The sequence below is a fragment of the Drosophila erecta genome, unplaced genomic scaffold (genome assembly GCF_003286155.1).
Source record: "Drosophila erecta strain 14021-0224.00,06,07 unplaced genomic scaffold, DereRS2 tig00000021-arrow-pilon, whole genome shotgun sequence".
NCBI lineage: Eukaryota > Metazoa > Arthropoda > Insecta > Diptera > Drosophilidae > Drosophila > Drosophila erecta.
Genome location: NW_020825198.1, coordinates 6216736 through 6231469, shown reverse-complemented (window position 1 = coordinate 6231469; position 14734 = coordinate 6216736). Strand labels below are relative to the sequence as shown.

Sequence of the window (14734 nt, the reverse complement as noted above, 5' to 3'; positions counted from 1 at the left end):
CTCACCTGAGTTGTTCCTGTCGCTTCTCAACCTCATTGGCATAGGGGCTCTCTGAATCGATTAACTTCTTGGCCAACAGCTCACACTGATCCACTCGATCTGCTCCGACTTCCACGCGGTGTTTAAGGTCATCGAATTTGTTCTGTAGCAGCTGCAAGTGCTCGAAGTCCTGACCGTAGTCCTCCGAGGAGGCGGCCTGCTCTTGCTCCCGGATCCATTGCTCTACTTCGTCCGATTCCAGGAAGTATTCGTGCTTGTAGAGGCTCTCCATCAGGCGACCCTGTCGCTGGGAGGCCAGTTTGTGCAGGGATTTCAACATCTTCTCGATGAGCTGCTGCTTGGCGACCAGGACCTTGCTGTCCGGATGATTGGCGGCCACCATTGCAGCGCAGCTGTGTCCCATTTCGGTTACAATTCCTGAGTAGGTGTCCAGCTCCAGCTCGATGGTCTTGTGCTTGGTGAGCAACTTGGCCGCGGAATCGCGATCACGGCCATATTCCGTGGACCGCAAGACGTTGTTCCGCTCACCCAGCCAGGACTCGATCTCGCCGGCGTCGAACAGATACTGTTGAGCCTTAAGGGACATGTCGAGTTTGCGGGACCGTTCGCCACAATGGCGCTCCAGATCGTGCCATGCCTGCTCCAATTGCTGGCACAGGCTCTCCACTTGCTCTCGCTCCGGATGCTGTTGCGAGATCAAAGATTGACCCGCTGCTAGAGCTTTATTGATCATTGGCTGATGGCCCTTGATCTCCGCCTCCAACTTCTTGTGCTTCTTGTGCAGGGATTGGGCTTGGTGCAGATTGTGACCCAGTTCATTTGACTTAGCTGCCGGCAGGTGTTCGTTGATCCACTGGAACTCCGAATCCAGTTCGAAAACAAATTTGTGGTAATTCAGGCTCTCTTCCAACTTTGCTCTCCTACGCTGGGTAGGATCACGCAGATCCTTGAATCGCTGCTGCAGTTCCTTGGTTCCGGCCTCGATATTCTGGGCATTGAAGTGTCCTCCGTGGGCCATGTCGTCGCCAGTTGAAACCAGTTCCGCTACCTTCTGATCCCAGATGGTGATTTCCGACTCGAGGATTTGCTGCTTGTTGATTAGGTCCTTGCAGCTGCGCAGATCGTTGCCCACATCTCCGCTTCGCAGAGCAACGTCCAGTTCATCAACCTTCTTCTTTGCATCCTCGAGGGAACGGTTGTGTTCTCGCTGAGATGCCGCCTGTTCCAACTTGCGACCCTTGTCCTCGGACAGGGTGAGTAGATCCTTCCACCGCTTGTTGAGATCGGCCACCCGGGACTCCACCTCGGGCACTCGATTTCCAGCTTGGACCAGGGCCTGTCCGTCCTTGGTCACATTCCTCAGCTGACCCTCGTTGGCGCGAAGTTCACGCTCGAAAGCCTGATGCTTTTGCAACTTGCGAGGGAGATTGCTCAGGTCGCGGTAGTTCTCATCGCCTGCAATCCTCGTCTTATCCTGGAGCCACACTTTGAGGTCATCAGCCTCGGCGGCAAACTTGTGGAAATCCTTGGAAGCTTGGAGAAGGCGTTTGCGCTCAAAAGCACGATCTTTAACGGCCTTGCGCTTGCCCAGCACCTGATTTCGGCGATCTCCGATACTGAAAGTTCAAGGATTGGTTAGGGATTGATATTGTATCTAGGTTTCTATAACTTACTATTTGGAATCGTAGTGATCGTTTGAAATCAGCTTGTCTGCATTATCTGAGAAGCCTTTAAGGATCTTGTCCTGAGCCATTAGGCTCTTCTCAAAGTCCAGGTGTCGCTTAAGAATGGCCTCCACTTCATCCAAAGAGGACTAAAAAGAGAAGTAAATTAATTTCCAGAAAATTTTTGCAAAAATCTAAAAAAAACCTACGCCCAGGTTGTTGTACTCTAGGAAGGCCTCGTGGCTCTTGGTGGTGGCATCGATCTTATCAGCCTCCCGGTTGAACATTTGCAGATCGACGCACTGCAGCAACCACTTCTGCTTCTCGGCCCAGCCGCGATGGATTGCATCTTGTTCGGCCTTCAGGCGTTCGATCACTGCCACCGTCTCTGCCATGTTGGGTTTGCCATCGGACAACTGTTTGCCCAATTGAATGACCTCGACGAATTCGGTGTCATGGGCACGGATATCATCGCCCAGATCGTTGTGCTTCTTCAGCAGATTGTTAGCAGTTTCCACATCACGAGCGGACTCATCGGCATTTAGTTGATCCTTCACGGAGTCGATCCAGGCTAAAAGCACCTTGGCACTGTTGTTAAAGACCTGCTGACCCACCTCGCTTTCGATGCGGTTACGAAGGTCACTACCACGCTGTTGCACTTGCTGCCACATATCCTGCACCTCCTGTTGGCGTACATTGACATTGTCCTTCTCAGCAGGATAGGCGTTCTTTACCGAGTTGCCCAAGTAGGTCACCCGATTAACCTTGTCCTCCACGGGAGCCAGTTCCCTTTCCAGGTTCTGATGGCGCCTCTGCAAGGCTTGAACGGTGCGGAGATCAGGAGTGATAACAGCGGTGTCCAGTTGCAACATCTTCTCGCTCATCCAAACCTTGGCTTCGTCGCAGGTTCGATTGAATAGTTCCACACTGGATGCTCCTTCTAAACTCTTTTCCCGCTGGGCCTTGGCATTATTGAGGCGCTGCCAAATCTGGTGGATCTGGCGCTGTCGGGCGATGATCTTGTCCAGCTGCGAGTGACCCTGTCGGCGGAATGTGTCCACAGCACCATCGATCTCCTCAACCCTCTTCGAGGCTGCCGAGAGGTCTGTGATGAACTTTTCGAACTTACGCTTGGCGTTGTCCACACCCTCGCCGTCATCGGACTTTATCATGCGTTCCTTCTCCTTCATCCACTTTTCAAAGTCGTCGCACTCCCGATAGAAGCCAAACAAGTGAATGGAGTCCTCCAGGAGAGCATGGCGTTTTTGGGCCATTTCCTGCAGCTCGTCGTAGGTCTGGTTTATTCTTTGCTGCCGTTTCTCAACGCTGTCAGCATTCTCATTGATGCTTTGGGTAGAGGTTCTCCTCTGGACCAAAGGCTTGGGAGCTACGCTCACTGGCTTAATTCTCTTGACGGGTACAACCTGTCGAACCAAAATGGTTTTCTTCACCTTCTGCAGCGACTTGACCTTTTCAGCTTTCGGTACAATGCAGGCCACTGGTCGAGGTTCAACCTCACGGACATAGTTGGCGGGCACGAATCCCTCCACGCCATTATCCTTGCGCACACACCACCAGTCGTCGTTGGTCTTGGACTTCAACAGCATCACCTCGCCCTTGTCCATTTTCATTCCCTGTCCTTCGAAGGGAAACAGAGATTTCACATGGGGCAGCATCTTCGTCTCCGTCACCTTCTTGTGCTCCAGCTTCTCCACCCACTCGTCCTCCCACACTTCCTTGGGCACCAGGCGAGTCTCGTTCACCCACTCCTCCTGTTCCACTTCGGGCAGTTCTGGCTCTGCGGCGGAAAGTTCCAGTGTGCAAATGCCCGCCTTAATCAGCTTATCCGCCTGCTGGTTCAGATTAAGGATATCTCCGGAATAGGCATTGAGTTCACCCTGGAGATCGCGGTGACGCTGAAGCAAAGCCTGAGCAGAAGGCTCATCGTTGCCATAGTCCCGGGAGTTGACCAAAGCCATCTTCTCGTTCAGCCACGACTCGGCCTCATTGGCGTCAGTGTAAAATTGGTAAGCCTCGGCAGCGTCTTCCAACTGGCGACGGCGCAGCTCCACTAGTGCCTCTAAGGCCTGCCAGTGTTCCGCCAGGGAATCAATCCTGCTCTGGATCTCCGAGGACCGTGGGTGCTGCTCGCCAATGAGCCTCTTGCCGGCGGTCGACATCTGACCTGATTTCGGTTTCCTTGACTTGATTTCATCTTCCAGTGCCTTGTGTTTTTGCTGCAGGGATAGAACTGCTCGCAGATCCTTGGCGGTGATGCCAGTCTTGCAGATACGCTGCTTGTCCACCAGCCAGGACTCCTCGTTGTCGTAGTCCTCCATGAAGTGGTGGAAGTTGCGGGCCTCCTCCAGACGGGCTCTTCTCGCCGCCGAGCGTCGCAACAATTCCGAGTAGGCCTCTTCCAAATCCGCAAGGCGTTGGGCCAGCAGAGCGGCGTCCTTGTGCTCGGAGCTCTTGTAGGGCAGTGCTTGGCGATTGAAGCGCTTGAGAGTCTCTCCATAGGTATTAACTTGGAGTTCCTGCAGTGAGTGCGCTTGGAGTAGTTCTTCCACTCCCAAGAGATGGGGACCCACATCCTCGGAGGCGAACTGTTGCTGCAGTTCTCGCACTGCTTCTGTAGTGCTGGCAATTTCGCGGAGCAGGTTCATCAGGTTGCTCATCTGGGAGAGGTTAAGGCGTTGGTTTTCCAGCAGCTCCAGCAATTGGCGCCACTTTGCCATTACCTCCTGCTCTCGGCGACGGACTCGCTCCTTGCCATGGTAGTTTTCCCTGTCCAACTCCTCGGCCATGGCGGTCAAGTCATTGAATCGTTCCACACGCGCTAGAATATCAGCAGAGATAGCCTCATGCTTCTTAAGCGTGGCATCCACCTGGCGCAGATATCGAGGATCGGACAGCACTTGGATCATCTCCTTCAGATAGCCCTCACGCAGTACCGACTTCTTCTCGAACTTGTAGTTCAGCTGCTCCAGTTTCTCCTGGCGAAGCAGTTCATCACGCAGAGCCACCTCGCGATGATGCTCGGCATACTCCAGGATCTGCCAGGCCTTCTCGATGTCATTCACCAGCTGGCCGTCTTGAGGATTATACGGCGGCTGATTCAGAGCCTTCAGCAGAGTGTTGATAGTGAAGTACAGGGCCTCGATCTCACTGCGCTCCTTGTATCTGTTGAGGGGAAGAGCATCAATCATAGGAGTACTAGGGGTCCAATATGACTCTGGGTATCCGATCAGTAATCAGTCCGACTAAAACAATTTGGATCGTTTCCGGCTGGTCATGAACCTCTACTCACTTGGGTGGCTTCTCAATGGTGCGGTACTCCTTGAAGGCCAACAGTTCTCGCTGGATGCCCTCCAGCGAGTTGGGCAGGTCGCGTTGCTCCAGCTCCAGCGTCTTCTGGCGGATCCAGCTCAGCAGGTTTGTGGTCAGACCCTCGTACTGCACCTTCTTGCGATCTGCGTCCATTAGCTGGCCAACAATCTGCGGGGGTTTCGAAAAAGAGAGCTGGTTGAGCAACTTTCTAGGTTTAGGTCTGGACCCAACCCGAATCCAAATCCGATCGGGGGCCAATCCATTGTGAAGTAGAGCGTTAACTGTGGGACACCGTTACGCTGCAGCGACTTCTAGAGACGATGGGACTCTGCCAATGGCATCCGCATCTGCCTTCAAAGGCAGGTTCATTGCTGAATCCGGGTCCGGCCCAGGTCTACTTACATTTGCTATGCGCTTGCCGCTCTTCTGCTCGTTCTTCATGCGTGCAAAGGTGTGATAGTAGGAGGCCACATAGGTCAAGATCGACTTCTCATCCGGACGGGCCGAGTCAATGTCTTCCGCATCGAGCAGGCTGAGGTGCAGAAAATAACAATTAATTTTATGGACATTTCATTGACCGCTTAATAAAATCCTAACCTGGGAATGCCCAATTCGTTGGCGGCCGTGTCAAAGGCATGGTTAAGGTTGTCCAGGTTGGAGTTCTTCGAATTGACAATCGTACTGTACTCAAACAGATCGGGACGGTGCGAGTGGATGAGCGCATTGAAGCCCAATCCGGACCGCCAGGAGTTGGTGAAGTCCGTGATGTTGACGCCCGGATAGCCATGCGTCTTGCGCTGGCACCACAGCAGCAGCGCATCTTTGGCGGAACGCTTCTCGCTGGACTCGTTCTCCTCATCCTAGGTAAAACGTAGTTGCATTATAAATGAATGATGTGACTTGCTGGGGGACAACTTACCACATCGATTTCAATTTCCTGAATCTGAAACCGCAGAATGATGGTCCAGATCAGACCGAGGATGAGACGGGGGTTGCCATCGACGATGTCCTCAGCACCAATGGACTCCAGACGGACCTAAAATGAAAGAAACCATCATGCATTATTTCCATTCTCCAATCCACTCCACACTATCTCTTCTGCATTTCTTTCAATTCCCGTTTGGTGAATGGAGTGGGTAAGCTGCGTATTGGGTTACCAAGAGCTCCACATCCCACAGATACCGATACGTCCAAACTGGGTCTGCGCCTGTCCAGCAAGTCACGCTTTATCAGGTGGAGGTGCTTGACCTCCGGCGGGTTCATGTGGGTCGACCGCCTGCCATTTGCATTTATAGTGGGTCAGGGCGCGGACAGGTAACGCGCACGATAATCCCATCGAGGAAAGCATAAGTTACTAGCAGATACCGATCTAAATCGCATTATCATAGCTACAAAGTGGCCAGCGGTTGGCTGCTGATTTATGCCCATGTGGAAAATTGAGATGGAGAGCTCTCGTCTGGATACCGTTTAGCATTTACTGGAAACTAGTTTTCGAATTAGAATTTTAAAAGCGAATTATGGCTTGTTTTTGAATTCATTGAAAATAAAGAAGAACCTCGGGGCAGATCAAAAATATTTAAAGAGGGTTAAGGCTAGATTAATGATCGGTTTTGTACATAATTATAGGATTTCAACATTTGTATGCCAGAAAATAGTTATTAAAAGTTCAAAATAGGGCACCCGAAAGTCCGTTTGCTTTAATAGATTTTAATAGACTCGTTCGGAACTATTCTGGTTTATTAATGTTCAGTACGGAGCTGCGCCTTTTGGTTCCTCTTATGACGACTGGAAATTCCGAGACTCGTGCTCCGCTGAACGCTTCAGTGAGTCCCCAGAGATCCTCCATCGAATGCTCGCTTGTGCGTAAATCTTTCGCTTGGGCTTCTTTCAAGCCTAAAAACCAATTAAAATGCACTCAATACCCGTGTCACACACAAACGACAAGCCCGAAAAACAAATGAAATACGAAATGAAATGGTGAAAAGTAAAACCGAAACCGAAACTGAAACGGAACTTTCACTGTTTTAGCGCTTAGGAAACAAAGTGAATTAGTTGGACAGTGGGACAAATGGGTGCGTTTTAATTGCTTCTAATTAGATTAGTCCAGACTAACCAGAAGATTCGAAACTATGTCGCACGCTAAGCTCCCACTTTGCACAATTCAAATCAAATGCACACGAGAGGTGCAAAGAAAGTACACATGTATACGTGGCGGTGGAAAATGTGCCAAGCGCAACAAAGTGAAGTGAAGTCATGGAAAAATGCATTAGAAAGTATGCAAATATTTCAGAAATTGCCAAGAAAACGCTGTGCCCAGGCAAGGTAATTAAATATATACTTTTTGCCATGTCTTGGCGTCGTCTCCCGCCTTCCCGCCTTCCCACCTTCCCACTTCCCCGAGATCCGAGATCCCGACTCCAAGAGCCAGATCCGTGCACCTCATACGGCAAACATAGCACGCAATGGCCACGCGCAGCTGCGCAGGCGCGACTTGCACTTTCTACAAATGCGTAGAGAGCTCCACACTCTCCAGTCTTTAGTCTTCAGTCTTCGGTCTTCCAGCCACTGCACTCCCTTCACTCCCAACCATTTATGTGGTATATCTCACCTTGGTGTGCAAGAATGCCAGACTCTTGTTGACATTTTCGATTTTATGGACGCGCATGCGTCCGCTGTTCGGCTTGCCCAGTTTCTCCGACGATATGATCTCCAGCAGCTTCAGCAGCTTGATGCCATCGGCCAGGTCTGTGAATAGGTCTTCGACCTCCATTTTGGCCTACAAAGAAGACGATAGGCCCAAATGTGAGTTGCATTCATAAATTGGTGGGGCTATAAAGCTTTCATCCAATCAAAATTTCAGGTGAATGCATAATTTCAAATGTCGCATAACGAACGAGTATAAGTCGCTTTCATTTGAATACTTCCTCTTGAACAAAAAATTATACAAACTTTAGTTTCTTAGCAAAACAAAGCGTTTCATTCATTAATAGCTGGTAGCTATTAGAATAGGTAATAGGTAATAGGTGCAATAGGTGTAGTAGGTGTGATGAGCGAGTTACCCACCTTGATCAGGAAGGAGTTCATCCATTTTGTGAACGTCTTCTTCTGAATGTGCAACCGCTCCTCCTGCAGCGTTTTGATCCGCTCGTTCTCGAACTTGATGATGCCGTCCCGCTGGGTCATGCTGGCGGAGTTGCGATTGGAAGGCGTCTGCGTCTGCAGGGCGGAGTAGCCTCCCGGCTCATATTGTGATGCTAAGTGGCGGGAGGGGGAAGAAAACAAATCTCGGATTAGTTCGAAGTCATACAAATGCAACGCAAAACGTTTAGCTTTAGTATTTGTTTTGAGTTTTTTATTTATTCCAGGAAAGAGAAATGGGTAAGCCACCTGACAACAGACCAAAATCAATAATGGGCACTGGGGAAAATAGAGGAAAAATACGAAAAGTATGTGGTTGAGATAGGGAAAGCACAACCGTGACGTACGAACCTATTGATTTAGAGATAACGAGTTATCGCCAACATAATTGCCTCTATAAAAACCCCTGACTAAGGTTAGGGCCACATTCCAAATCAGTTTATTGTAGATTGTTGGTTTTGTCGTAATTCCTAATTTTAAATCATTCTATCAGCAAGTTTCAATAATGCCCAGATTACCAACGTTTATTTTAAACGAAGAACCAACAATCAGTTCTTATTCGAACACCTCATCACGTAATTGTGTTTTCTAGAGCCGTACAGATAAGCCAACTCAATTGGCATTTTGCATTGAGATCTTAATCGACCAGAATTGCGAACACATTTTGATTAGGCATGATTAAAATTTTCGAAAGACTGTGATAGAAGTTGAAGTTGTAGAAATTATATATCATGAAGCTATCTGTAGCATTATTTCTAGCAACTTTACCTTATGAAAGATAAAGGTAATCGACATATTTCCTAAGTACACAAGTGTAAGATAACTTAATTCCACCATCACATATATAAGTTCTTGGATCAACTATAAACAAACCATGGTGTGATCAACTTTTCGACCCAGTAAATATACCCCCAGCAAGCGTATCGAAATGAGAACAGTTCAGCGACAGTGATTTTTTGAGCTTATCTGTCGACTGCCAAAGTTACTTATACGCATGAGGAATGCTTCACGACTTTGTTACTTTTTTATCAACAGTTCGTTTTACGTAATACTGACCAAAAATGTCTGTTAAAAACTGGACGGAAATGGAGCGGAAACTGTAGAAAACGAACTCATTCTTCTAGGTCGCTGACTCACTTGCCAAATATTTGCGTTCTTATCAAGCAAAAATGTTCCACCCAATTGGTAGATAAGAACATGTTACTTTCGTTTCGGGATTGTATAATGATCGCGAGCTCCCAGGGAAAAAGTTCAAGTTCAAGAAACCTACCCAACGACTGACGTTCGTAGGATATGTATCGGCGATACTCGTTGCGCGAGAAATTCGAGCGCAACACACTATTGTACTCCATGGCCTTAGATCGCTGATTTCGAGGGGGTTTCTCAAGATTTCCGGGCTTTTAGCACCAAGTGCCGTTCCTTAAGGTTACTATTTCGTTTTGTACTTCGATTTTTTGGTGGCACTAAATTTCGTTCCTACATTCAGATGCTCGCAGAGCACACGCCGTTTGGTCACTAAACAAAAAGTCTGTCAAAATTTTGCGGGCCCCCAACAATTTGGCGTGGGGGAAAGCTTCCTCCCCCTTTGGACTGTGTTTATCAGATGAATTAAAAGCCAAAGCCAAAGGTGGCAACAAAATTGCTTTAACTGGCCTATGGTGAATTCCCTCTATCGCATGAACTGATAGCAGTAGGAGAAAACAGTTAAGGTATCTGGAAAATCCTTGCCTTGACAAATAGCCAATCCAGCCTGTGGCTTATCTAATCTGGCCATAAGTGCCGCATACCTCGGACATATGTTGTCGCATATATACATATATAGATGGGAGTGCACCTCCAATATCAAGTTATTTATGGCACCCTGTCACATTCCGCAGACTAATGAATGCGCCATTTAATAGCTGCCAAATTCGATCGTTGCCTATGAAATCATGCGAAAGAGTTATAATCTGCTGCCTTCTATTGTCATAACTCCGCTAATAGATCATTCCATGTGCGGCAAAGGCGCTGAGGTCACACGGAAAGCATTCGCGGCTAATTGGCAAACAGAACACTTCGCTTTGGTAAATAGAAAAATCAATTAAAAAGAGGTGAAAACTAAACAATAAAAGCCAACAACACGGCCAGTGTGACAATAAACTTTACCACACAGAGATAACGTTGGGCACTTATCAATATCGAGTGGCAAACACAACCTGGAAAATGCAGAGTGCGGCATAACTTTAGGCTTAGCAGGAAAAGCAATTAAAACTGTGCCTCCTTTATCCCCGAAATAGAACATACCCCCAACACACACACAGCTGCCTGTGGCCATAAACTATTTATACAACTGGGGTCGCCGGAAAAGGGAGGCAAAGTCAGGGGCAAATGCAAACCGAGGGTCGAATTCCGGGCATCCTGTTTACTTCAATCGGGATACAACATGGCACCAGAGCACATGCGCAGCAGCTGGGAGCAGGAACACTCAGATTCCGCGCATTTTTCTATTTTTAAGCCGCCACACTTCACTCATCGCAAACACTTCAAACACGATTTCTATAGTTTTGTGACTTCTTCGGGTCTCTCTAGCAGATCGTAATCTCCCAGAGTTCCACAAACACGGTTAGCTAATGAACAAGGCGTGCAACAACCTCGGAATCGTGTAAAAATTTGCATAAATCAATAAACATTTAGCATTTCGTATGCTTAATTTTTATGGCCCATATGCTAAGTCACACATATCATTTAGCAATTCCAGAATTAAGTGATGCTTTAAGGTACATCAAAAAGAAGTTATGTCTCTCTTTTCTAACAACCTTTTTCTACCCAGATAGCATCCGATGTAGTTACCGGTTTTAATTACTTTTGCGTGAGTGATGGAATACATCTGATAAAAGCCTAATTTTTCTGTCATCTCCGCTTTGAACGCAAAATAATGAGACCTATAGCTCTGCAAATTAGGGAATTGGTGGTCTTTGTTGTCACAAATTTCTATGCATAAAATTACCTCATCAGTGGCTGGAAATTAAAATTCAGTTTTAGCCTCCGTCGAAAGAAGAATTCAGATTGACAAAACAAGTAGAAACTCACAGTGTTATAAATTCTTTTGTTTGTGCCTGGCATGCTAAACAATTTTCAGAATCAGCGAGAGAAAATAACAAACAATTTCAAAAAGAAAACAGCAAAACTAGGGAGGAATGAACAACAAAGTTGGATTTCATTTAAACAATAGATCTGAACTGGGAGCGATCTATAGAGTTTGTTTTTTCTCTTTCTTGAGTTAAGCAGAGATTTTTAATCAGTTAAGATGTGTATTCCTATAATTATATTGCAATTCCTTAAGACTCTTAACATATTCAGTCATTTATGATCACTTAAACCTAGATAGCTCTAGATGAGCAGAAATGTATCTCCACCCGTTTCTCCCCAATAAATTGAAATATTTGCCCAACTCCATTAAAATTGAAATCATTAGGTGTAGCTTCAATATGGCTAGCTGTTTTAAATTGATTACCAAACATTTTGGCTGATTATTGTCTCATAACGATACAAATGCCAAAAAAAAATATTACATACCTCGCAGATTGCTTTCATGGCTCTTGGTTGCCTTTTGCTTTTGTTGAAATCGAAATTGTTTATAGAGAGCTTCACTACGTTCATTTTTAACTTGCTTGGTAAGTTCGTACGTGTGTTGCCGTCCATATCTATGTCTATGTGATGTGCCCCAAAAGTTATTTGCGAAAATTAGTCAGTGTTGAGCCACACTCAAAAGCCCCTAGCTCCTCGTGCCCATTGCCTTTATTATTATGGCTCTTTGGCATTTGGTCACGCCCCCCGGAGGGGCTGTACCACATACTATGCGATAGGCACACAAAATACACCCGCAACCGACGTTGTTTTGATGACATCATCGTACCTCGAATCTGAGTTTGATTCAAAGCCCAAAAATTCGTTACGTTCTTCAGGGTTCTGCGCATGCGCCACCGGCTACCGAATTCGAATTGGTTTTCTCCCTGCTTTCGCATTCAATTTGTGGGTTTTGATTATGCAAATGCTGGGGATTCGATTATTTGGGGCGCCGCTTCAGCGGTTTTAACTGATTTTAACGTGAGACTTTGGCAATGAAAAGCGCTTTCAATTGACTTTTTTCAACGCTTTGGCGCTTTTCTCCAGGCTGGGAAAATATATTGAGCTTGATTAGAATCCAAAAATCAAATAGTCAAGCGATGACATCACTTTTTAACGAATAGAAATCTCTGGGGACAAAAGAAGCAGATGAAGATGACAACGGGTGGGATTTATAGATTTCATAGATATAGCACAAATTCCTCAAGCAAATTTCTCCAAATTCATCTTTCGAGCACAATAAAAATCAATTAAATGTGAAATTCGCAGGGCGGTTCCTAATTCAAAATAAATTTTAATCGATTGGAGATGCGAAACAGCAAAAGATCCATTAATTTTGCGACCAAGGAGAAACTAGGCACGCGTCTTCATTTAATTGTGCTATAATTAAGATTCGGTATGGCGGATATAGGCCCATTAAACCAGATGGCTTCTGTAACAGTGGAGATGGTTTAACGAACAGGTTTGCAGGCACTCTGATTGATTTCCCTCGATTGCTGGGGAAGTGCCACGCAATTATAGATTTCGCAGATCCAGGGGCGTTAAGTGTGACTAAATAGTTTTGATTGATTACCTAAAGCAGTATTCTAAGATTTGAGATATAAAATAGAAACGCATGAGCGGAAACAGACCATGTAACGCGATAATTACGCTGAACAATCAAGTTGAAGTTCGTTAATCTCTTATGGGAAAACTTGAAACTTTCACTTGAATGACACAAAGAAAATTGTCGAAAGCCAGCAGAAACTTTCAAAAACTATTCAAAAGTCGAAGCTATGCTGTTGTTCTACCAATTGTATTTCTGTTTCTTTTCTTTCCCAAAAAAGCTGGTTTCTGATTAATTAGTTTCATCTACCCACTTCCTATTCGAATAGCGCCAAAAATATGACTTAATCGCACATGATTTGCATATGGGGGAGACTCAATAAAAGCCGCCACACGTGTGAACCCAAATTTTAAGCTCAACGCAGTTTGAGTCATCGAAGAAGTATCTGGATATACAGTACACACGAGTATTTATAGTATATGAGCCAACTGAGCCAACTGATGACAAACACATACCACTCACGACTAAGTCTAATATTTGCACAACAATCTAACACTAAGCTGGGGCTTTGAGTTATTTCCGCTGCGTTTCGCAGGAAACTTCCAAAAGTATTTCGCCTATCGATTCAGTTTCGGTTGGGTTATTTTCACGCGCAGAGTTCAGTGGGGAAAGGTCGGTCCTATCGGTAGTAACCCTCGCAACGTTTTACTTTTAATTAAAGTGTAGCAAACGGCATCGGCAATCAAATGATCATCTGACAAGAGGGAGAACAATTCAATTTCATTTTTGACAGCCGGAGACCCGAAAATGTCACGAAAACAATGGCGAACGAAATGTTTCATCTAGTCATAACTCATATCTTAAACATCTATTTCAAAGACCCTAATTGAAATTGAAATCATTTGAGAAGCCCTTGGTGGGGAGTTTACCCATTGAATTTTTAATTGGCTAAGCCTGAGAACGGAGCAACAACAAATGTTTACTCAAGTGTCGGGCCATAAAAATAAAATCGCCATCGAAGAAGAAATATCAATTTGTTACTTTAGGGGCAAGGGAAATAAATTTGAAAGTTCTGGGCCATGCGGCCCATCAGAGTTGTTTAACATCGCTGATATTATATGATCGCTTATAATATATGGATTTTAAATGAGTATCAAACGATTTATATGTGTTTTTTACGAGCCACGAACTCTGATATGGGTTTGTTATTTCAGACAGTCCAAAAACAAAACTGCATTCCGACTTCAAAAAGCACGTTGCGCAAACCACAGACCGAAATCGGGCAGCAAAAAGTCAAGTTTACAATTACACGACAAAAATTCAGATTCGATGACGTTATAAGCACATTGGAGAACACTTTTTTGCGGTTTTGTGTGCAAACATTTCATGCATAATTTTACTGTCGAGTGGTTTTTGAAGAGCCCTCGAAAAGAGAGGTCTTCGCATAAAAATAGCTTGGGATGGCTTATTAAGAGTAGTCGAGGTTTTTAAAAGGTTCCCAAAGCTCTCGCTTTTCTTACGTAGCCTATAAAATAAGTTTGGATTGCTTTGCTTCGAAAGGTTTTAATTAAATCACAAAGCTTATTGAGCAGAAAAATTAAGTCCGCTTATAATTTTCTCGCGAATAAGATTTTACTGTAATCCCTGAAATATTGAGATAGGTAAAAATTAATCTCTAAACCAGTTTGCGCCGTTGTTTAGCCGAGGTGTATGCAGACTTGAAAGTAAAATTTTAAATAAATTTCCTGTATGGATAATGGGATTTTCTAGTAATCTCCAGATGTATCTGAATGCTACGTGCGGCCATTGAAATAGCTTCTTTCCCAACCAACATTCCTCAACCGTGTAGATTGCTTATCATAACAATTTGGCTAACATACTCGCACTTAATGATAATCCCCAGACGCAAATCTACTTTGCACATTCTTCTAATTAAGTCCAGTGCCCTGGG

At 45.7% G+C, this 14734-nt stretch overlaps 1 protein-coding gene across 8 annotated transcripts in view; it reads right to left on the bottom strand.

Annotated features, from left to right (window-relative positions):
• LOC6546052 (spectrin beta chain, non-erythrocytic 5) overlaps positions 1-14734 on the bottom strand; it is a 31332-nt gene that overhangs the window by 8228 nt on the left and 8370 nt on the right. For 6 of the 8 annotated variants that reach the window (XM_026977952.1, XM_026977954.1, XM_015158316.2 and 3 more), the window contains exons 3-11: positions 8058-8248; positions 7603-7770; positions 5914-6030; positions 5592-5854; positions 5397-5526; positions 4975-5162; positions 1874-4847; positions 1674-1813; positions 6-1616 (exon numbers count right to left, since the gene is read on the bottom strand). In XM_026977952.1, the coding sequence (XP_026833753.1) occupies positions 6-1616; positions 1674-1813; positions 1874-4847; positions 4975-5162; positions 5397-5526; positions 5592-5854; positions 5914-6030; positions 7603-7770; positions 8058-8177 (5711 nt within the window). In that variant the 5' untranslated portion in view covers positions 8178-8248. Of the gene's footprint in view, positions 1-5; positions 1617-1673; positions 1814-1873; positions 4848-4974; positions 5163-5396; positions 5527-5591; positions 5855-5913; positions 6031-7602; positions 7771-8057; positions 8249-9402; positions 9668-14734 lie in introns of those variants that run through there. The other 2 variants (XM_001971713.3, XM_026977951.1) reach the window with 1 other exon arrangement.